This window comes from Stegastes partitus, unplaced genomic scaffold, assembly GCF_000690725.1.
Source record: "Stegastes partitus isolate 25-593 unplaced genomic scaffold, Stegastes_partitus-1.0.2 Scaffold1720, whole genome shotgun sequence".
NCBI classification, from domain to species: domain Eukaryota; kingdom Metazoa; phylum Chordata; class Actinopteri; family Pomacentridae; genus Stegastes; species Stegastes partitus.
Genome location: NW_007579451.1, coordinates 57,563 through 79,621, shown reverse-complemented (window position 1 = coordinate 79,621; position 22,059 = coordinate 57,563). Strand labels below are relative to the sequence as shown.

Genomic DNA, 22,059 nt, shown 5'->3' with positions numbered 1-22,059 from the left:
CAATCCGTGTAAAAACAAGTCGAACATGCAAATGGTTCCACGTGTAAAAAAATATTAAGCATGTCTGCTATCTGTAACGTTTCATCTTCTTTAAAAAAATAATCAAGAAGTGGTATAAGTGAGTCAAACAAAACAAAATGTGCTCGTGTTCATCCTCACAATTCCGTTTTTGCTCATTTACAGTCAATGTCGCGTCTCACTTTAGTTGTGTTTAAATCAAATTACTGGGAGAATAGGGAGGTGAATATAAAACAGAATTATTTTCTAACGTATCTGGACAAAGAGGACACCAAAAACGTAGAAGAAAGTCGCAAAAATTTAGCAGGATCTGTGTTTTTAAACAGTGAAAATTACAAACACCAGGAACATCACCATGTTTGAGGGGAAGATTTAGCTGTCACACCGCATTATCCTTGCAGGCGTATAAAACACCAACCGGATTTTTCAAGCTATTTAACAAAATATTAACGCAAAGGTCCTCTTTCTTTATAAATGTTTAGCTTATAGTTTCTTTTGTACATGCAAATTTATTGAGCGATACCAACGCCCTTAAAGTCCCCGCGAGTGGCTACAATTTATTTTACCCTGCCAGGACATCGACCGACAAATGCGGCGCAGCCTTCAGTCTGCCCAGTCGTCCACAACCCATAACCCGCGGATTTACAATCAACAATTGCCACATATTTGTGCCCGGGGATCCGTTCCTCTCCCATCGGTGTATTTTCTAAATATGCGGTGAGTACATATCGCTAAAATGTGCACAACAATATGTCTAATTAGCACGCTATTTTAGCGCTCCGGTCTACGCTGAAAATCTGCCTTGCAAGATGGCGACGTGGTTGAGAATTCAAAGGTGAAATACAGGCTAAGTTAGCCAGCTAGCGACAACAACAACATCTTAACGTCGTCATACTACACTAAGGTGCCAAGCTAACACACATTTTTCAGTGGACGTTTATTATTGTGCATGTTTTTGGCGCATTTCCGGAGATGCTCTGTGTTGTGGAAATGGTCCCATCCCCCAAGATAAGCTACAAATCCAAATGCGTTTATATGACAGTTTGGTGTTAAAAGACAACAATAACAACACACAGCAGCAGTGTTCCTCACTGCTGCACTGGATCTGGGGCTATGAAGGTCACCACAACTGCTGCATTTACATGGGAATCGTTAGAGAGGCCAATGGAAATGCTTTACTCACTAACTTTACTGAGAACTTCATCGAGAAACGACGAAAGCAGGCTGTAGCTGTTACACACTCAGGTTTTATGCTTCTGAGCTCAAATGGCCCCGAATCCTCTCGAAAACCACAGTAAAACTGTTGAAATGGAGAAGAGGAGAGTAGGAGACACCCAGGGACAAATATGCATGGAGCCACAATCTCTTTTATCTGCCCTCATGTTTCATGTTTGAAAGAACGAGAAAGGGATGCAGCACTAACTGTATTAAAAAAAAAAGTAAATGATTTTTAGATTGTATTTATTTAACCAGGAAGTCCTCTGAGCTTATATTTTCTTGTTTTAAGGGACCAAGAAGTTTCAACAGATTAAAAAATATTACACAATTACACATGAGAACAATAGACAGAGGCACACAATTGAGATGTTTAAAATAATCAGGGGACTAAACACACACAAAACAAAATCTACAGTAGAAATAACCATTGCACTCTTCAGTTACACATCTTTTGGTGAAAGCTTTGAACTCTCTCAGGGAGACAAAATCCTGAAGCTGTAGTGTGTTCTGAAGGTTACTTCATGACTAGGAAACAAATAGGAGAAGGCCGCTCTATTAAGCTCACAGCAAATCCGGAGCACCCTTCATAGCAGCCATTTAGATAGGAGAGAGCTATAACAGCTGTTGGTAAGTAATAGAAAATTATACAAGCAAGAAGGGAGTTCACGCAGTATTGCTTTGTATATAAAAGTATTCTAGTGCTGCTGCTGCCTCTTTTGGCTTATTGAAGGCCAAGACACCAGATCATAAAGTATACAGTGAGGTGGATAATAATCATAGACAACTATGATACAGAATTGATGCCTCAGCATGCAAAACAATAATGCCCCTGTAGTATAAAGTACGTAAGAGTGTAGTCCCTACCAGTGTTTTCCTAACTGCTAAATAAAGTCAGGCCCTATTTTAATCATATAAACCCAGCCTGACCCTCAGTTTTTTCACTATCTGCTCAATGTGCAGTCTTTAAGAGAGCCTACCATCTACCCAAATACTTGAGTACTTGTAGGAAAATAATTGTTCAATTAGGTCCCCATCTGAAGTATGAATACTAGCTGTATGTGTGATCTTAGAGTAAGCTCTGTAAAAGATCGTAAACTTGGTTTTCTTGCCATTCAGAACCAGCCATAAATCTTACAATGAAGCCTGCAACTGTTGAAGGCAGTCTGGAGCTCATCAACAGCCTGGCTCAGAAGAGGCAGCTGGATACACTGTTGGGTCATCTGCATAAAAATGCACTTTAGCTGTAGGCATGCCCCTCACACTGTTGTTTATAAAAATAGAAAATATAACTGACCCTTGGGAGACTCCCTTAGAGATCTCTTTGAAACTTGACTTGGGTTTGTCTTTGTATACACATTAGGCTTGATTTGCAAGGTAGTCCCTGAACTACTCTGTAGCCCTATCTCCCAGAGCAATATCACTGGAATTGGCTCCCATCATGGATGTCTTTGCAAATTGAAAAAAACTGAGAAACAACTCATCGTCTGGTCACTAACTAGCCCTGTGCCAGATGGTTCTGATGGCAAGCATATTTATATTGTCCTGCTTGCTCATTTACTGTCAATGATTTAAAAAAGAAAAAAGATTTAATGTCTGGCTAAACAGGAAACATGCTGTGACGCATTTTTAAACCCAGGAGGTCTGTTCTTTCCCTTTTGAGAACACAAAGGAACAAATAATGTGTTTGTAATACTTGGAGCAAAATTGTACAAGACTTGTAAAGGAGCAAAACCTCGCTTGAGAGATGACAAAATCCTCCCTAGCAGCATTAGTACAGCGTTTAGTTTCCTGTTTCACTGATTGTCAGTGATACATCTAAATGCCTGGTTATCTCCCAGTACATTTAGTTCTTATTTTTTAAGTATGCATTTTACCTCTTATCAAGCTCTGTAGCTTGGCAGATGTTTTTTGGCGGAGAAATTAACTGAAGTGAGACTAAAGAAGATTATGTAGAAGTCGACCAAGTTTAGAAAAACAGAACAATAGAGGCAAAACATGAAAGGTGTTTGGCAGCTGTAGTATTTGCGGCATCTCTGGGGCCCTTTGAGCAGTTTTTCTTTTGTTTCAGTGGCTGTAAACATTTTTACTTCTTTTCTGTTTCTCAGATTTGACAGGTTGTGTTGAGCTGATTTGTTCCATCTTAGCTTTACTCCAAGACAAAAGGTGCTGCTGGAACTGAGACTCCTACATGTAGGAACCAATTACAGACCTGCCTGGTGGTGTTTAGAGGATATGGGGCATCATATTTGTTATTGCTCTTATAATTTACAGAGGTAAAATGAAGGTTGTTTCATTTTATATGGAAAACGTTAAAAATACAAGCAGCTCTCTCAAGAATGGTTAGAAAGACCCGTCCGATAGTTACCAAGTCACTTTGTTATTTTTAGTATTTCTGAAATTGTACAAGTTGATATCATGTTCTGGGACCCACCAAATGCTGCGGCCTGTGGACTGAAGAATAAAATAACAGCTTCCTAGCCTGGTTATGGTGGCATGGGTTGTAGCTTTTCAAACCCTGAAGTTAGCGTCATACTGTTGTGGCATGGTGGTCATGCTGTAAATCCTGCAGACTTAGAATAAAAATGGTAGAGACAGCAGAACACAGACTCGTATGATGTATTGCTGAGAAGAAGAATAAAAAGAGCTCGAAAAAATTCCAGTGAAGTCTTTGTTATATATTAGTGTACAGAAATTTACATAGCTTGCTTGCATTTTTAGTCATTTAGAAATAATGAGGCCAAATACAAACTCTGTGTTTATGTTTCCCATGTAAGTGCTGGAACATCTGGAGTCTACGTTATTCTTTAATTAGTGAACAAGCATTCATCAAAAACGGTCACAGCGCTTCCTGGCTCTGTCGTTGGTCCTGCTCTTTGTACATTGCTTAACATGATTCTGAGCAGCTAAAACAAGCATTTAGTTGACATAAAATTGAGGTCTTTAACTTGCGTGCAATCCTAGTAAATAAATTAGATGGTAATCTGAACTAAACTGGAAAGTCGAAGGTAATCCTGTGATTGGTTGGCATCACGTAAGGATAGAGACAACACCTTTTCCTCACTGCTGCTTAGCAGAAGTCTATTAAAATATGAGGAATGTTTCCTCTCAGTCTATGAAATGACCCACCCCGCCTGTCCCTTTAATAAACAACAGACTGTTTGTGCAAGAGATGAAACTGTATGACCAATTGATGGTAATGTAGTCTGCCTGACTTCAGTAATTTGATATCACGTTTCACGTCTTGAATTCTGTTCAAATTTAGATCAATTGTATTTATTTGTAATTTTCTTCTAAGTTTTGTGCATTGTCTTAATTCAGATCCTGTGGTAAGGGATTAGAGTTACTATTCTTTGTTTGTTTGTTTTGTTGTAGCTCATGCAACTATAATAGCAACAATATGTAGTAGTGCATATTGGAGCATGTCTTTAGATTACATAACAATTTTTAAAATTGTTTCAGTTCTATTTTAATCATATTTCAAATCCCCTATTAGGAATTTAACTCTTAGAAATTATGCTAATTATATGTTTCAACTTGTATCTTTCAAATAATAGTGATTCTGCAACACCTACATTTTCCTTTTGAGAAGCCTAATCCTGGCTTTTGTGGATGACATTTCTATGCTCATATTTTGAATAAGCCCAGCACATAACGCTCCCTAAACTGATTATTACTGACACAAAATTCCACTCACTGGCGAACAGCTTATTGCCATTGTTGTATTTCTGATATGAACGTTCTGCAAAATGTTGGATCACTTTTTTGCTGTCTGCTTTTAGTACATTTGGGTTAAGACAATCAAAACTGCTAGTGAGGGAGGGGGAAGGTCTGAATATGAATTCATGGACTTACTTTTGACACTGATGCACTGATGATGCAGCCAACTTTCAATAAAGCTGCGTTTTTTTTTTTTTGCTCATTTAAGCTCGGGGTTGTGTTATTGTGTAAACACAGCTCCACGTATATTGTAGAAGAGCCCAAAAATACAGTCTAGGTTAATAACAAATCATCAGCAATCAAGTCAAGTCAAGTTAACTGAATTATCTGTATCTGAAGAACAGACGTCTGTTCTTTCCACCCACGGAAAGATTATTATGGGGTTTTCTAGAGCTGCAGCCGAACGCTATCGCCCAGCGTTTTTAAATGCAGTAGTTGTTGCAAGATCATCCCTGCATTTTTGTTTTAAAGCCTTGGCTCAAATTAAGGCCCATGCAAGTATCATAAGAGTTTATAGTGGTTTATTTTGGATTTGATTCTAGCTTTATTACCTACTGGCAGCCACAGCTGATATCAGCAGGGCAGTGCTTTAGGCCTGAACTCGTCTGCACAGGGACTCAGAAATATTTGAGAAAGTGATAAAAATGAAAGTGGGCTGACTTGTTCAGATAAAATCTGTTTGAACCAGTATATGATCATTGAGTTTTGTGTGCTCCCTTGTTTTGTCTAGTGTTCCTGTTGCACATAGTAATTTGCTGATACACAACAATAGACCACTAATATCTCTTTTCCAGCTCGACATTGTCTCTCTGATTTAGCGGCAGCACTTCTCCCGAGAGAGGTTTCTGACATTGACATATTGTCAGTGTAACTCAGTGTGAGTGCATATTAGCTGTCTGATTTTCTTCCTCTCTGATTATTTCTGACACAGAAAATATGCTTTAGAGGCCTTTATATATACAAGTGTGACTTTCCTAAAATGAAGTTTGTGTTTCTGTCTGCATGCAGGTGGTTTGTGTCTCCGAACATGGTCTAGCTAAACTCTCTGATCCGTGAAGCAGCAACAGCCCGCCAGCACTGAGCCACGATGTCCAGTAGCTCGGGCTACCCCCCCAGCCAGGGGAGCTTCAGCAGCGAGCAGAGCCGATACCCCCCACATTCTGTCCAGTACACTTTCACTGGCACACGCCACCAACAGGTAAAACCTTCCCTCTGCGTTGTTGTGTTTGAGATATCAGGTGTATTTGTCTGTGTCATAACTGGACCAGCTCTCTAAATGTTGTTTGCTTTCATGTGGTGATGCTTCTCTAAGGTATTGTAGAAAAATGTTAGTAAATCTGAATAACAGAACTTCATCTCTACAGCACTCTTCTGAAGGTTACAGCGACCTTTGCAGTAAAAATAGTGACACGGCTGCATGGTTCCTTAAATCAGAATTTTTGCAGGAGGTTTTCTGCTCTTCGGTTCTCACTTGAGGGTATGAGGAATCCAAATTTTGACTTTTGAGCTGTGGTGTGGTCTTTAGCTGCATGACATCAGAAACACAGTCACTAAATACGACGACATTCACGGTATGTCTACTTAAAGTTCATTTTGATTGAAATCTCCTACTATTCACCTTGTTAAGAACTCACCCTCACCAATGATTCGAGCCAGTTTTAAACTGATTTTTCTTGTACTTGTATCTGTATTGGATGTAGTTGGATCTGGAACATTCTTTGGCTGGTTTAATTTACGGGTGTTAGAGCTGTTAAACCACAGGTATATATTTTATTTTTGACAGAGTCCTGCACACTGTTGTCACGCATTTACTTTCACTTTCAGACACAGCCTGGGAAGTCATTTAGCAGTTACATGTATGGTCAGCTAGAGTCAGACTGGCTTTTGAAATGAGAACTCTGTGCTTTTTTTCTTTTTGATCATCATTTGGGGCTCCGATGAGGCAGACAAAACGAGAGCAGTGAAGTTAGTTTCAGGCTCGGCTATAAGCTTGGTGAGAAATATGGTGTTGGACTGCGCCCTAAACCTGTGGTGTCAGGTAATCTGAATAGGCAGTGCACCTCCGCTGACCACTTTGCAACCAGTTTGCAGCTTTGAATAGGAAATGAATCAGAGGTTGTGGTTCTTCGAGGCTCACTGCTGTGGCTGCAGCCTGAGGACTCTCAGTTGCCTGAACTCAGCTGCAAAGGCATTTTCGCCCACAAATAAAATTTAACAGATTATTTTTTGTGACTAAGTTACTGACTGCAGGGACATTATTATTAGTGTTAGGCTTTAAAATGGAAAGTTTCTCAAACAATCTAAAATGCATTCAGAATGAATAAATAATCACCATTATGGTCTCAGTACTGAACAAATATTTGTAATATTCATTTCAGTCATAATTGTGCAGCTCTCTTCGGTTTGTATAGTATTTAATTCCAGCACATGTTACAGTTGTGCATTAATTTGATTGTTTGTGAATACTGGATAATGTTCATTAAACATTTTGGATGACATACTTCTGAGAAGCTTAATTTCACAGAAAGTTGTCAGCAGGGCATTTCTGAGCATTTGGATTGTTTGCTTAAATCTGGGACTAAACTGGAATTTGATAATGTTTCCTGTAACTGCATTGGCTTGTTCAGGTTTGTTTGGCGGTCACACTGTGCTGATAACATTTACCCCAACAGTTTTTGGATAAAAGCCTTGGACTATTAAAAAGGTTTTAATCCATTTGCTTAACATCAACAAAATTCCTTTTAGTTTGCCAGATAGGAGCATTGCTGCTGGTTTTAGTAATTCCATTGGGCATTGACTCTAACATGTTTTAAAGAGGGGAGAAGTCTTGCCCCACTTTGGGCCAGAACTTGTTCCAGTGTGCTTTAACATATGTGTTGTTGTGTTTTTTCTTTCATTTTTCTGGTAGACAGAGTCATAAAGATGATGTGGTTGGATGTGTCCTCCTGCACTTGATGTTAAATGTGTGAACCTTTTTTATTTTAACAAACAAGCAAAGCTATCCAGCTCATAATGTTTAGAAATAAACCTCCAAATGCTGAAATTGTGACCATGTCGTCTTCTCGGAGTTGCAGTTGAGTTCATTTGGGAACCTTGCTTTTATTAGATTAAGTACAGCAGAAAGCATACAGGAAATGAGGTGGGTGGGGTTGGAGTGTGTGTGTGTGTGTGTGTGTGGTTGTGTGTGTGTAGAGGAGGGGGGTGACGTGCAACAAAGGTCCCTGGCCGGACTCGAACTATAAACCTTCAATTTAATGGTCAGTGCAATAAGCCCTTAGGCGACCGGTTGCCCCTCAGACAGCCTTGATGCCAAACAGGATGCTTCAGGTCACAGCTATGTGTGTAAAGTGTGAATGAAACAGCCAGTGTGGACAGTCGTATTGATTAAAACGAAGGGAATATATGTTGCATCAGAGGATTTTGTCATCCGTGTAGACAGGACTTTGTCTCTCTGTAAACACGATTTCATCTGTGAAGTGCTCTGATACAGTTGTAGCTTTGCAGGAATTTATGATGGTGTATTTTTTGTGTCCTTCTATGGTGAGCAAACCACCCCGTGCTTTACACCCACATGTCCCCTCTTTCATACCGTCAAGACCCTGATCGGATAGCTTCATCAAGTTGTTTGTGGTTGTCTTCCTCTTCCCCTCAGGATTTCACCGTCCCAGACTATCGGGCTCACATGCAGGATCCACAGGGTCGCAGGAGACCATCTTTACTGTCTGAATTCCACCCTGGAACCGAAAGGTAACGGCTTCATTTTTAATACCTGGCCTGCTGCCTAAATATCTGCCAGATCTGTTTCTCATACGTGCCATCCAGATCAGGGGTCTTTAAATTCTTTCATATTTTAAATTAGGTTCTCATTCTGCACTCGTTGTTTTCTTGCACTCTTGGCGCGGACCTCCTCAGATTCCACTCATAGAATCGTATATTTTGACAATCAGCTTATAATAGATCTGTAAATGTAATGTTTACTTTTGTTCTTCAGGCCTCCAGAGAGACGCCATAATTACGAACAGCAGTTTCACTCCGTCACAGCCCAGCCTGAGCATGAGGCCTTGGAGGCTAAACGCCCTCGCATGGAGACTGTTGCTGAGGCTCATATCACCCGCACCCCTTCCACTGCAGGGGGTATTATTCTGCCCATGCCTCATACTGTACAGGACAGCCTAAGAGCCACTGTGGAGGTCAAAAAGGTGGGACATGTTTCTTCTAACCTTCCTTTCCAAACACCTTACCCTTACCTTTGTAGCTCACCGTATCTGTGCTCAGTGGCCGGTTTATCTACCAAGTGAAAAACGAAGGTAAGATTTACTGCAGGGTTCTTGTGTTATTGCAGGCCTCCTGTCATAAAGGTAGATTTTACTGGAGGATAGGGATGTTGATTCAACTTTGTCATCTTGGAGGATGACATTTGTGGTCCTTTTGACCTGAGAGCTGCTTAATTCATCCTGTCCTCAGTGACATAAATAGATAGAATGGTACAAACAAACCGATAGAACAGTTTCATCTGACAGGTAAGGTCTTTGTGCACCACCTTACTGACTGTTTGCTTTTTTCAGTCTGTACAAATTTTGTAAAAACAAAACTGATTTTGGAATGAAACCTTCATGAGCCTTGTTTTCTCCCAGGAGTCACAGTTCACTGTCAAAGTGGAGTCCCAGTCCCCAGGAGGACCTTCACTGCACATGGGGGAAGAGCAGGACACGTCTCCTTCCAAACTATCCAAGGAGGAGCTGATCCAGAGTATGGACCGTGTGGACAGAGAGATTGCTAAAGTGGAGCAGCAGATTTTCAAGCTGAAGAAAAAGCAGGTTGGTTACCCCGCTAAGCTTTTTGTCTTTGAATGTACTTCAAACACAATGGATGTTGTGTAAGACAAGCTGGCACAAGTAATGTTTTTAGATGCTATTTTAATATGCAGCAACCACAGAGAGACTTGGGTGACAGTCATTTTAGAACAGCGTTCAGGGGCTGCTAAACCTCACACTGAAATGGTTTACTGCATTTATGAAATGATGTAATTTTAGGCCATCATTATAGAAGTTTTAAATGCTTTGTTGGTGGTTTGTGTTTAGTGTATTACACAATTTTCAGACATGCACCACATAACATTGCTGGCTTCAATAGTCTCTTAAAGTGACGGTTCTCTGTCATTTAGCCATAGGTCCGTCTTACAGTAACATCCCTTGGAGCTTTTTCAGTCACACCCACTATAGTGATGGAGAACCACAGTGCTCACATGATGTTTGTCACATGTGCAAACTTGGGCAGTCGCCTACATGAAGGTTAAAGCCCCTAAAAAACAAAAGATTAGACCATAGGCTGTACGGGCTAAACCTTATAGCAAGCTTAGCAAAACAGGGGACAGGATCGGTCAGTAGCACCAGATGTCATTGTGTGCTTTTCTTGTCTTCGGACATTTAAGCTGTCACAGTTTACAAGCTACAACTGAACTATTTGCTGGATAGCGCAGAGTCTCTGGTTGAGCCTTGAGGTCTGTCAGAGCTGTCAGTTTATGTAAAAGTCTGATCCATTTCCGTCATTTTAAGTTTCTTTAGTAAAGAGATTTTTGGGTTTCACAGTCTTGCAGCAGGATATTTGCAGTAGTAGCCAACTATTCTGCACGTAGATGGATTCCCATAACTACATATAGCCTAGAACACGACCAAACCCATGGTTCTTGGTGAATCTGCGTACCTATCTGTTAATGCTACTGCTTGCAGTTTAGATTTGTGATGTGTTGAAAGTGATACGGAAATCTTGATGGATCTGACCTAGTAAGATTTCCGTTGCAACTTTTAGGGGGAAAGTGAGCAGGCTGCTCATTCAGACATAAAGCTGACATTTTCAGATGCTGTCAGATTAACAGAAAGGAATGCCTGTCTGGAAAAAGGGGCTTTAATCACATTCCAACGAGCAGCTTCGACAGTGGCTGTACCTGACATTTCAGGTACTACTCACGTTGCCTTTGGGTCTTCAGAAGGAGGCATAATGTTGTTTAAGTGTGTGTTTTTTATTCCAATTATTGATAGTGATAGTTGAATCAGCTACAACTTAAATAGGAGTATTTAGAGAATAAAGTGATGGACGCTGATTAAATATACTAAATACATGAAGCCAGAGCAGACAGGTTAAGGTGACAAATATGATAACTTGTTTTTTTTGTTATCAGCCATCCCAGCTCTGGCAAAATGTAGCTCATAGTTAACTCTTTGCATCTCTTTCCCTTTTGAAGAAATGCACTTTTCAGTCTCTCTGGTGTAAATAATAGGTTCTACTCTGCACTGATTAACCTTCTCCTATGAGCAAGCTTTTCTTCCCAGTGGGGAGTTTTAATCAGCACTAAGAACTCTAGGTTGAACTTACCACTGGACACGTCCACATAAAAGCAATTCAGCTGGTCTACAAGATGCTTTTATAGATCTATAGCTGAACAATTATGTGCCCATCATCTGTCATCAATATCTAGAACTCCAGGTTTGTTTTTTCATCAGCTCATCTTCCTGTTTGGATTGGCTTGATTTTTATCTCCGTGGCTGTCTTTCTCCTGCTATCTTTTCTGGAATGCGGTCTCATTAGAAAGGAATCTAAGCTCATCTTTGCTGAGAGAGAATATCTCTTAGTTTTTCTGTCTGCCTTTTCCAAAGATTTCCAGGGATCGAAGTGTTTATTTGAGGTATTTCAGGAACTCCTAATCTTGTCCCTGTAACCTGGCAGTTTACATAACCTTTAACTTGCAAACACTGACCTACCAAACACTTGCCAGATTAGCTTGTCTGTCATCATCAGCGTGGCCCCAAGTGGCAGAAGCCGTCCGTTAAAAAATGTCATACTTGAACAAGCCTGCAGAGAATAATCTGATAATACTTGCACTGGCCTCAGATATCAGAAGCAAGGATCAGAGCAACGCAGAGCACATGTTTTTGTGTTTTCTGCTGTTTGTTCAGTATGATAATGAATACAGATGAAAACTACACAGGACTGGAACATGTATAGAAGACACGAGGCTTATCATATTTTATCTGTGTGCCTTTCTTATGTTCTGTTGGTCAAAATTTCATGTGTTAATGTTGTCTCTTAGCAACAACTTGAAGAGGAAGCAGCGAAGCCAGTGGAGCCAGAAAAGCCAGTGACCCCTCCCCCAGTGGAGCACAAGCACCGCAGCATAGTCCAGATCATCTACGATGAAAACCGGGTTAGTTATCCGCTGCAAACACCAAAACACCCACACAACAAGCATTAATCTGTGGTTATTTGATTTGTGCTGTAAACAAATTGTAGCCATTTAAAAAAAAAATATCTCTAACATCATCTGTTCGCTGATCACTTTTAGCCATTTCTGAGCTTACTTTTGATTCTAATTTTATGTATAAGTATTCCCCACCTCTGTCTTATAATGAGATTCGACATAGCAATGTTTCAGAAATAATATTCAAGTGGATTGTCTGTAGGAGTGGGCTCTTGTGCTTTTTGGTTTTACATTATTGATGTTTTAAAAACAGCAGTAGGAGAAAGTAGGCATGTTTCTTCTGCAGTATCTGTCAGATGTTTGTAATTTTTGAAAAAGTAAAGTACGACTACATTTAACTTAATGTGAAGTGCAGAGTTAAGTAACAAATAAATTATTCCAGGAAAATTTCAAGTTATCCTACATTTTTCTGATTGATTTTAACCATTGTTCTTACCATATTTATGAAAGACAGCTAGCAACACTTTCTGTACTTGAGATCAAAAGTCTATTTATTTAAGTAAAATCTTTAGATATAATGGAACTATATGGGGATTGGCCACTATTTGTGGAGTAAAACTGGACGGGTCCTAACAGTTCCTGAATTGTGTTTGTGTTCATTTCAGTTGCTAGCAAAAGTAGCCTGTTACATAACATTAGCATTAAATTAGTAGAAGTTATTTGTTACCTTCCGAGACTTCCTCTTTTGAACGATGGCCTCGTGGGTAACCTGCATGTGAAATAGGTCCAGTGTGCCTCTTGTTGTGGGAAGTGGGGGACTTTTAGTCTGTTGCAAGTGTGTGCAAGGTAACGTTACAGCACATAGCTGCAGCCACTGTGAAGTGCATAAAGAATGATGAAGTTACTGTAGTCTACCATAAAGTGTATATGAGCCCATGTTTCAGTATCACAGCCATCCAAATGATCTGGACCACGTTCATACTGCAGAAAAGGAAATAAAGAGCTGCTTCATGCAACCTTCTGATGGTGTCTCTCCAGATCACTGCAGTTGGTACCAACAGTAAACACTAGTTAGCAGCTGTGAGCCAGACTAGAACAAAGACACTTAGCCTAAACCCAGAGGTCTGTGTCACACAGCAATCACACCAGCGTTCATCCAAACACTGATTATTGATTGGCATTCCTGCTGCCAGCTCCCTTTTTTATTTGAGATCAAGCCACCTCTTCTGTTGTTTTTGGCCCCACACAGAACTCCCACTGTTGCTTTTAGAATAATTCTCATGTCGTTTAAATGCCTTTTTAAGTTCATTTGGCTTAAGGTGCTCTGCAAAACACTTTCTATGGTAGGGAAAACCCTGGCCTCATTATCTGTATTTCAGCTGAACAACAGGGCAACGAGTGAGGGTGTGTTTATGGAGGTCACTGCAGTTCATGTCTGTCAGACAGTGTTGTGGTAGGAGAGCGCTGAGGCACGCCTTCCTTCTCAGTCAACCATTAACCCTTTAGGCTGTAAAGCTGCTCCAGCTCTGTGCATCGCATCCAGTCTGGCAGCTGTGGTTGTTTGTCTCAGTGTGTAGATGGGGGCTTGTGGAATGTTAACATGAAGAGTTAGTCAGTATGTTTCTGATGATCTTGAATAAGCTGACAGCACAGAGATCCAAAACAACTATCTTGCCAGCCCTGTTAATTATGCTGCAGTGGGAACATTGAAAATTAATTTCTCCTATCGTGTGTTGCTCCTTTCAGGCAGACGCAGCTGCTTGCTTATTGATTTTTATCAGTGTGTGAAGATTTTGAGAGGAAATTGAAACAATCTAAAACAATCCAACAAGCATCCGTTACATAATTTTTTAAAGTCTTAAAGTTATATAAAAAGTTTATGACATTTGTGAATTTTTTTTTTCATTCAGTAACATTCCTGGAAAATTTAAATTTCTGTAAAAATGGTCATTTCAATCCAGACATGGTCACATTACGTGATTTATTGGAGGCTTCCCTTTCATGCTGTGCTAATAAAAATGTCTCATAAAAGTAAAACATCATGTTTGAAAATCAATATTGACCCACATGTAATATTGATCTTTAGATACAGTGTTGATGTTTGATGTCGGTAATGTTTTGTTAACTTATCAACCCTGTCTTTCTAGAAAAAGGCTGAAGAGGCTCATAAAATACTGGAAGGACTTGGTCCCAAGGTTGAGCTGGTATGTAATTTAATAGTTAATGTTTTTTTGTCCTGACATGAGCTTTGAGGAAGAAATAATGCTTACTGCTTTCCTAAAAGCTAATGATTAATCCGCTACATGTTCCTGATCGGATGTTTCTTTTTCTCAGCCTCTGTACAACCAGCCATCAGACACAAAGGTGTACCATGACAACATCAAGACGTGAGTATCTGCATTTATTCCATAAGTGTATTCATAAATATCTGCTGACCGTGCTGCAGACATGATGCTTACTACACTACCCTGATACGAACCAGCTAAGGAAAGTGCTGCAGGTGATTCTGACCTCAGCAAGATAAACCCAGCTGATAATTCTGTCTTATCTGATTGCTTAGTCACCCAATTGAGTTGCCCTACTGACACTAAGGAAACTGACGAAAGGAAGTGAAACACCGCATGTGTGTGTGTGTGTCTGCATTAGGTGTGTTTAAAGTAGGTTGTGTTGGGGAGTTGAAGGCCGTGTCGTCTAGGACCCAACTGTTATCAGTGTGTACAATGAGAGCAGCCCATCTGGCTCGACCTTTTATCAGGAGTCGGGTCGGGGACCGCTTCTGTGTGAATCTGCTGTACAGACCACACTCCCAGGGTCAGCGCGTCACTATTCTTTCCCCATAGCCGCCATCATGTGCAAACAGAGGAGTTCCCACTTCCCAGTATTTCATACCTGTCACAGTGCAAATAAACACTGGTGTTCTGTTGGTGGGATGCTGGAATGCAAAACGAATTGAATTTTCAGATGTATTCTTGTACCAGCTTCATGTTCACTAAATAAGTGTCGTTCTATTTCAGCAACCAAGTCATGAGGAAGAAGCTGATTTTGTTTTTTAAGAGGAGGAACCATGCGCGTAAACAAAGGGTAAGTGTTCCTGCTGTCAGAAAAGCAAGACGCATGTTCTAGGTTTGTGTTTTAATGTTACGGACACAACGTTAGCAGCCCTTATCTCGTTAGTCAGTGTCATAAGTGGCCGTGCTCAGATGACCTCAGCCGACCGGGATAAATGTTTGGGAGAACTTTAATTACACGGTATCTTCCTTGTTTACCTAAAGCTACACAATATTGACACAGTCTGACATGTGGCACAAAATAAACAAACAGCATTTTTCCTGGTTTTCACGTTTATTTTTTTACAATTAAAATGCAAAAGGAAAACACAACACAATGCGTTGCTGAGTCCGACACACACACACAGAGAGGAAATGGTTTTAACATTACACATGAGATGCTCTGTTCAGAAAATAAAAGCCTGTTTTTTTTTTTTGCTACGTCCTAATGCATAGCATGTCAAATGTAGTATACTGAAATAACCAGGATGTCCTCCTACATAGGGTTGGATGTTAGACAGGATGTTTTTGTAGCCATTCTGACACACAACTTTTGCGCAATTCTGTTACATCTCACGAGTATAAACAACCTTGGGCCACCAGGAGTGCACACACATATAACAGCTCATTTCACATTACAGAGTGTGAAGAATACACAAGCAAGACAGTCAAAGTTTCAACCACAATATCATGATAAAATAGAGTTGTATGCATACTGCATGCAGCAGCTTCTACTTTCAGAGCAGCTGCTGTAAATACTGAAAGAAAAAAGAAAAATTATGCAGGATGCACTTTGGCACTGGAGGACTTTTGCAAAAGGCTGACACCTGCATGCTAACATGTTGATGTTTGGCAGGTATTGCGTTTTATTGAGTTTACTTATTTGCAGCAAAATAAGTGATAAAGCTGAAGACTGTGGGGTTGTCATGAGCTTTGCAGGTGTTTTGTCATAAACCAGAGAATTGCACCAATTCAGATTTTGGCCTGATGGTGAAAGTTAAGTTGTTGAAACTTTGAAGACAAGCTGCTAAGATGTTTTAATCCCAGCCAAAGTTGTGAACCGGCCAAATTGTCATCCCTCGAACTACCCCGCTAGCATGGGCAATAAAAATAATGTACTGATGTATTTAGAGAACAGGAAACGCCTCAGTTTCCCCTGTTTGTTCAGACGTCTTGTGTGAGCCAAAACCGCTTTTATATGTCGTAGAATAATAAATATTGTCACATCAAAGAATAGATCTGAGTAATCGCTGGCCAGACCTCCGACTTTCTTATCAGTGACCAGATATTTAAATATTTCAGAATCACCCCATGTTGAAATACTTGGCTCTTTTTTGTATTGCAATGGCCCAGTGAGTCCCACCTTTCTGTGGCTGTTCCTGCCAGAGTCAGACAGACCTTTTGGACTCTGAACAATAGCAGAGTGCACATGGCCTCATGCCAAGAGGAAGGTGAATTGTTTGTCCCTCGCTGCAGAGAGTGGAAATGAGGCTGTATTGTCCTCTCGACGGTCCTCCTATATCTTCAATAAAGATTTTAACTCTTATACTTTTGGAAAATATTTAGTTTTTTAGTTCTTCTGATACAGCAGAACAAACAAACAGTGTCTCTATGTGCTGATGACAAAGTGAGGTTCTGCAAAAAAAATGTCAGTGAGCATTTGGAAGCTATTTGTGAACAGAATAGTTGCATCAGAACAAACTGTGTGTGGTTCAGGACAGTGAATTAAGCAATGTCAAAGGCACACACACACACACACACCCACAACAAACACCAGTTCCTGAACTGCGTGTACTCTCTCAACTCTTCTGCTCTCACTTCAGACCGTCTGTCGTCGTGTTTACTTTTGTTTTGTTCACTTTGAAAGATAAACTGCAACACAGATTTCAGTGGCGGGTCAGATAAAACGTGCACCGATACGTTCACGCTCACCTACAGAATAATGTCTTGGCTATTGTTGCTAGGTAGCCTGATGGTGAGACTTTTTTTTTTTTAGTTTCCATTATTTGCATCTGTTTTGCCTCCATCTCCTCAGTGATGTAGCAACATATTGCATTTGCTATTCCACCTACAAACTGAGCACCAGCCATTGTTTGATCACAAGCCTGCATATAAATACTTCTAATGCAGGAACAGCTTTTTTTTTTAGGACACTGTATGAGAATATGTTCTTAAAATGTCCTTCATTTTAAGTGCCATAAAATGGGCTAACGTTGTAGCAACAGAAGGTAATGCCATTTTAGCCTCTCACAGTTGCACACAGTGGTTACAGAACACTGTGTGATGGCAGAGGACAGAATGTCCTCAGAGATTTGCAAATGTCAGCACAAGGGGTTAAATGAATGATCGACATGGTCGATTAAAATTACTGACTAAATTTAGATGTCAATTAGTTGGTGACATCATTGCATTTATTTTTCGTGTCGACTCTGAATGCTCGGACATTTCAGCTTACTACAGTGATGTGTGTGTGTCGCTACCTGATGTAAAAGGTTTGCAGCACGCCATCTGTACGAGATTATATAAAAGCCACGGACCACCTTGATAGTCTGGAGACATAAGCTGCAAGTGGACCAAGTTTACTGCTGATCTCAGGACAGAAGAACTGAATTTTGAATTTGAATTGAATGCATTCATTCAGTCATCTTACAATACAAAAATATAAACAAATCATACAGTACAAACAACATAGTGACTGAAAAGGCACAGGCAGAAGCAAAATGCTTATATATGCCCATCCTAAGTGCTCATCATTTTAAGCTGCCCTCACCAAAATAAGAGAGAAAAAAATACGAGAGACAAAAGAGAGAGAGAGGGAGAAAAAAAATAGCATTGTGAACCATTCTTTTGAAGCTCAAGAGCGAATTACTCAATCGTATGTTTATATTTGCATTATTCCATGAATTCACCCCAACAATAGAAACACATCTTCTTTTAATTTCTTTTTTCTCTTTAGTACAGTGAACATGACAAGAACTGGACTCTGTCTGTCTTTAGGCAAAATATAAAAAAAGCAGGGTTTGAAAAATGTTGTAGCAGCATAAATAACATATATATGTGTATGTGTGTGTGTGTGCAAAGGTCCAAAACAAGGAACTTCATTGTACATTAGCACATGTCTAAAACAACCTCACCAAAATGTAAAAGCTGGTAGCTACATAAGACGCTTTGAGAAGTTGTGCCATTTATAATTTTAATTGATTTCAACTATCGATAGATTATTTAACTATCATAATAATCAATAGTCTGATTCAGCACCCTCATGATATCCACAGCTTTATTCCTTGTGGATCATCTGGCTCGCTGTGCTGGCAAGAAGTCCTTTTGGCCTGTAGTAGCAGACACCCACTCCTGATACACCTGTGTGCTTTTCATCCCGTGTACACAGGAACAGAAGATCTGTCAGCGCTATGACCAGCTGATGGAAGCGTGGGAGAAGAAAGTGGAGCGAATGGAGAACAACCCCAGACGCAAAGCCAAGGAGAGCAGGACACGGGAGTACTACGAAAGACAGTTCCCTGAGATCCGCAAACAGAGAGAGCAGCAGGAGCGTTTCCAGAGGTAACAGTATTTACCAGTGATCGGTCGAAGCGGTTACATAATCGAGTGGTGGCACAATTTTCGCTTGGATAGCATCGGTTCATGGTTCAGAGGCACACTGTTAAATTCTACAGTTATAGTCGTGCACATTGTTTTTGGAAAAGTAAACGTTTCAGCCTGGGGCTGACTAAAACTAATTACTACCTTTCTTGATTTGCCTGCCTTTCATTCGTTAATCAAAGAATTTAATGGTCTATAAAATTTTTGAAGGATGACTTTCATTTTTTTTTGTTAACCAAGCTTCACTTATTTAAACAGCTTAAATTTCTTGTTTTTAAAATTTCTGAAAAGAAGGTGAATTGATTCAGTTCCCCTACAGACGCATACGTGGTTTGAGCAAAGGAGATTAACTTTGTTTTTAAAGTTTGACTTGCTTGCAGTGGCTCCATGTGTCATGTCACATGAACATATCAGGTTCACTCACTCAGAAAAAATCACGTTTATTTTGACTTTCTGAGACAAAATAGAAAAAGAAGAAAAAAACAAGTCATAGCTCAGTTTGCTTTTGCTGCAGCAGTAAAAAATGACTGCATTCTTAGTTTCAACAGTTAAGAGACTCATCTGGCATGTTGTCTAGAAGAAATGATAAATAAAGCTTGTTGTTTTTTTCCTTTAATGTATAAAATACATCAAATAAAAAATGTCCATTAAGACAATAACATATTAATAATTAACTTAAATTCACAGTTGGAGCCAGATTCAATTTTAAAAACTGCATAATGTAACACTGCCTTTCTCTTTTGTCAGCATGGAGGACACAACTATCTTGTTTGAATAAACTTTATAAGAAGAGTAGCTGGACTACACAAAGCAGAACTTAATACTTGCATTCAGTTTGAGCTCCACATGGAGGCCAGTTGATTAACTTGTGCAGTATGAGTAGAGAAGTTGCAGATTCTGGCAATCAGAACGTTTGGCACGAGTTAACACATCACACCAAATTCATACAGAGTGTTTTCCCAGCTTTCATGGCCAACCTTACTAGTTTGTTATACTGCGGGACGTCTCACACTGGACTGTCCAGACAGTTAGGGACAAATACATGTAATGCTGAAGGTAAACACAGAGCGCAGTTTCTGTTTAATCCTGGTGATTGAGATGGAAGCTCACTTTACCAAAGCTAAGCACTGTGATTGAAGCCTGAAGTTGTGTATCACTAAAGAATTGAAATACTTTAGCTTCTTACGTGTCTGTATGGAAGCTTAAATTACATGAAAGCAGTTCTGCTAATAGTTGTAGTAGCCCGTAGTGGTGGCCTTTCTCAGTAGATTTTGCCATCACAGCGCAGGACTCAAGTAAACACGTTTAGTTTAAACAGCGAAGGATCCGCTGGTTGTTGGATGAGATCAAAGATGGACGCATGACAGTGAAATCATCCTCACTGGAAATCTCTATGAATGTTGCCAACAGCTGTAGCCACCAAGGCGTTCTATTTGTCTCCTTCATTTTTAAGATGTCTGTTCAGCTATCAGCTAAATGGAGGACACTAGGTGGTGTGCGGTGGCATACTTTGAGCAGAGACACTGGCTCTCTGGGAGCCTCTGGGAAGGGTGGGAGACGGGGTCAGGGTCCAGCATCTGGTTATTGCTGGCGCTGAGGATTTGTACTTTCATCGAAATATCCAAGAGGTTTCATGTCAACACTTTTTATGCAGACTACTGGACTATGAAGGAGAAAGCAAGTAATAGTTGGTTATCAAAATCAGAAAGCTTTTTATTGCCAAGTGAGCTCACACACACGAGAAATGTGGTGTGATGAAGGAAGCTGTGGTACACAACAATAGCAAGACAGGCCATAAATATAGACATCTAGATCTAAGAAATTCTAAATAAAATGTATTTAAAAGAAAAGTATAAAAGTACTATGTAAATAAAAAGCACTGGAGAATGTTATGGAGAATGTTTCCTGAATTGATAATTGGTGAAAAGCTTTTGTTTGTTATCAAAACTTTAGAAGTTCCAGACCTTGTTTCCTGTTGCTCGTGTAAACCAGTGGCTCCTGAAACAACTAGTCATGGATGCTGAATGGAATTTGTAGAAATATAATTGAACCTTAACATGTCCCTTGTTATCCTCAGGGTCGGACAAAGAGGAACAGGCCTCTCTGCAACAATTGCAAGAAGCGAGCATGAAATTTCTGAAATCATCGATGGCCTTTCTGAGCAGGAGGTGGGTGCTGACTGCAAGTCATGTTAAAAGTTTAATAAGGTTTTACAGCTGTTAGGGAGTTTAGTTGAGTGTATTTGTGTCATGAACAGCTGTGATCAGTCCAGCTGTGCTCGCTTTTTTTTTTAAGTGGTTTTCCGCTACACTGCACTGAAATGTGAACTAGTTCAGTTGAACCGCTAATGAAGCGCCTCTAACTCCGCAATAAAGTAATACAATATCTACAACTTCTTAACAGTAAAAGTAGCTTGTTGGTTGGCCAGTAGAAACCTTTTGGTCTGAAGTTAGTTAGAAGTTAGCTAAGAAAAGTTAAGTTAGCAACAGCAATAACTTTGTACAGCTCTGATATAGACTAAGAAATGAATAAACAGTATAATAAGGCTGAACTCCAAACCGCAGAGAATTAGTTAGAAGCCTCTAAAGTACTGAGAGCCTAAAACGGGGAGAATTTTAAGATACTTCTCTCAAACTCTCCAGCACAGATTAGGCACTAGCAGGCCTAAAGCAGCGCTGCTATCCCCTGCTGTGAGGGTGCTGTGGAAACACATGTCATCATGGTCTGGCACAGAGAAAGTGGGCAAACTTGGGTTAGTGGAAAAACCCTATTACAGTGTAGATATGAAACTCCATACCTAAATGACAGTAGAAATAGAAATTTGGGTTTTTCAAGAGGGAGAGAGGCCATCAGCATTTCTCTTACTACGTCATCTTGAATATAAAGTATATAGTCTGTATAATAAAATATGTAATCGAAGCCACAGATGCTGTTAGCGGATTTGTGTAAGTAGGTAGAAGGCAGATTGAACAAGAGGGACTGTGTTGGACTAAACAGCCGTTGTCCATGTGCCACAGAACAATGAGAAACAGATGAGACAGCTGTCAGTCATCCCTCCCATGATGTACGACTCCGAGCAGAGACGAGTGAAGTTCATCAACATGAACGGCCTGATGGATGACCCGATGAAGGTGTACAAGTCCCGGCAGTTCATGAATGTTTGGACTGAACACGAAAAGGAGATCTTTAAGGAGAAGTGAGTCGGTTTAGTTCTGTTGCCACGATCACACCGTGTACTGGTTTATTGACTGTAATGCTGGCTTG

General features: G+C 40.1%; 1 protein-coding gene across 4 annotated transcripts in view; it reads left to right on the top strand.

The window, feature by feature from the left end:
* Positions 1-598: 598 nt before the first annotated feature.
* The window catches only part of ncor1 (nuclear receptor corepressor 1), a 55,939-nt gene continuing 34,478 nt past the window's right edge, over positions 599-22,059 (top strand). For 2 of the 4 annotated variants that reach the window (XM_008301832.1, XM_008301829.1), the window contains exons 1-12: positions 600-735; positions 5,962-6,151; positions 8,606-8,700; positions 8,945-9,152; positions 9,588-9,770; positions 12,041-12,154; positions 14,296-14,352; positions 14,483-14,535; positions 15,163-15,229; positions 18,584-18,756; positions 20,873-20,963; positions 21,813-21,991. In XM_008301832.1, the coding sequence (XP_008300054.1) occupies positions 6,041-6,151; positions 8,606-8,700; positions 8,945-9,152; positions 9,588-9,770; positions 12,041-12,154; positions 14,296-14,352; positions 14,483-14,535; positions 15,163-15,229; positions 18,584-18,756; positions 20,873-20,963; positions 21,813-21,991 (1,331 nt within the window). In that variant the 5' untranslated portion in view covers positions 600-735; positions 5,962-6,040. Of the gene's footprint in view, positions 736-5,961; positions 6,152-8,605; positions 8,701-8,944; positions 9,153-9,587; positions 9,771-12,040; positions 12,155-14,295; positions 14,353-14,482; positions 14,536-15,162; positions 15,230-18,583; positions 18,757-20,872; positions 20,964-21,812; positions 21,992-22,059 lie in introns of all 4 variants that reach the window. The other 2 variants (XM_008301830.1, XM_008301831.1) reach the window with 2 other exon arrangements.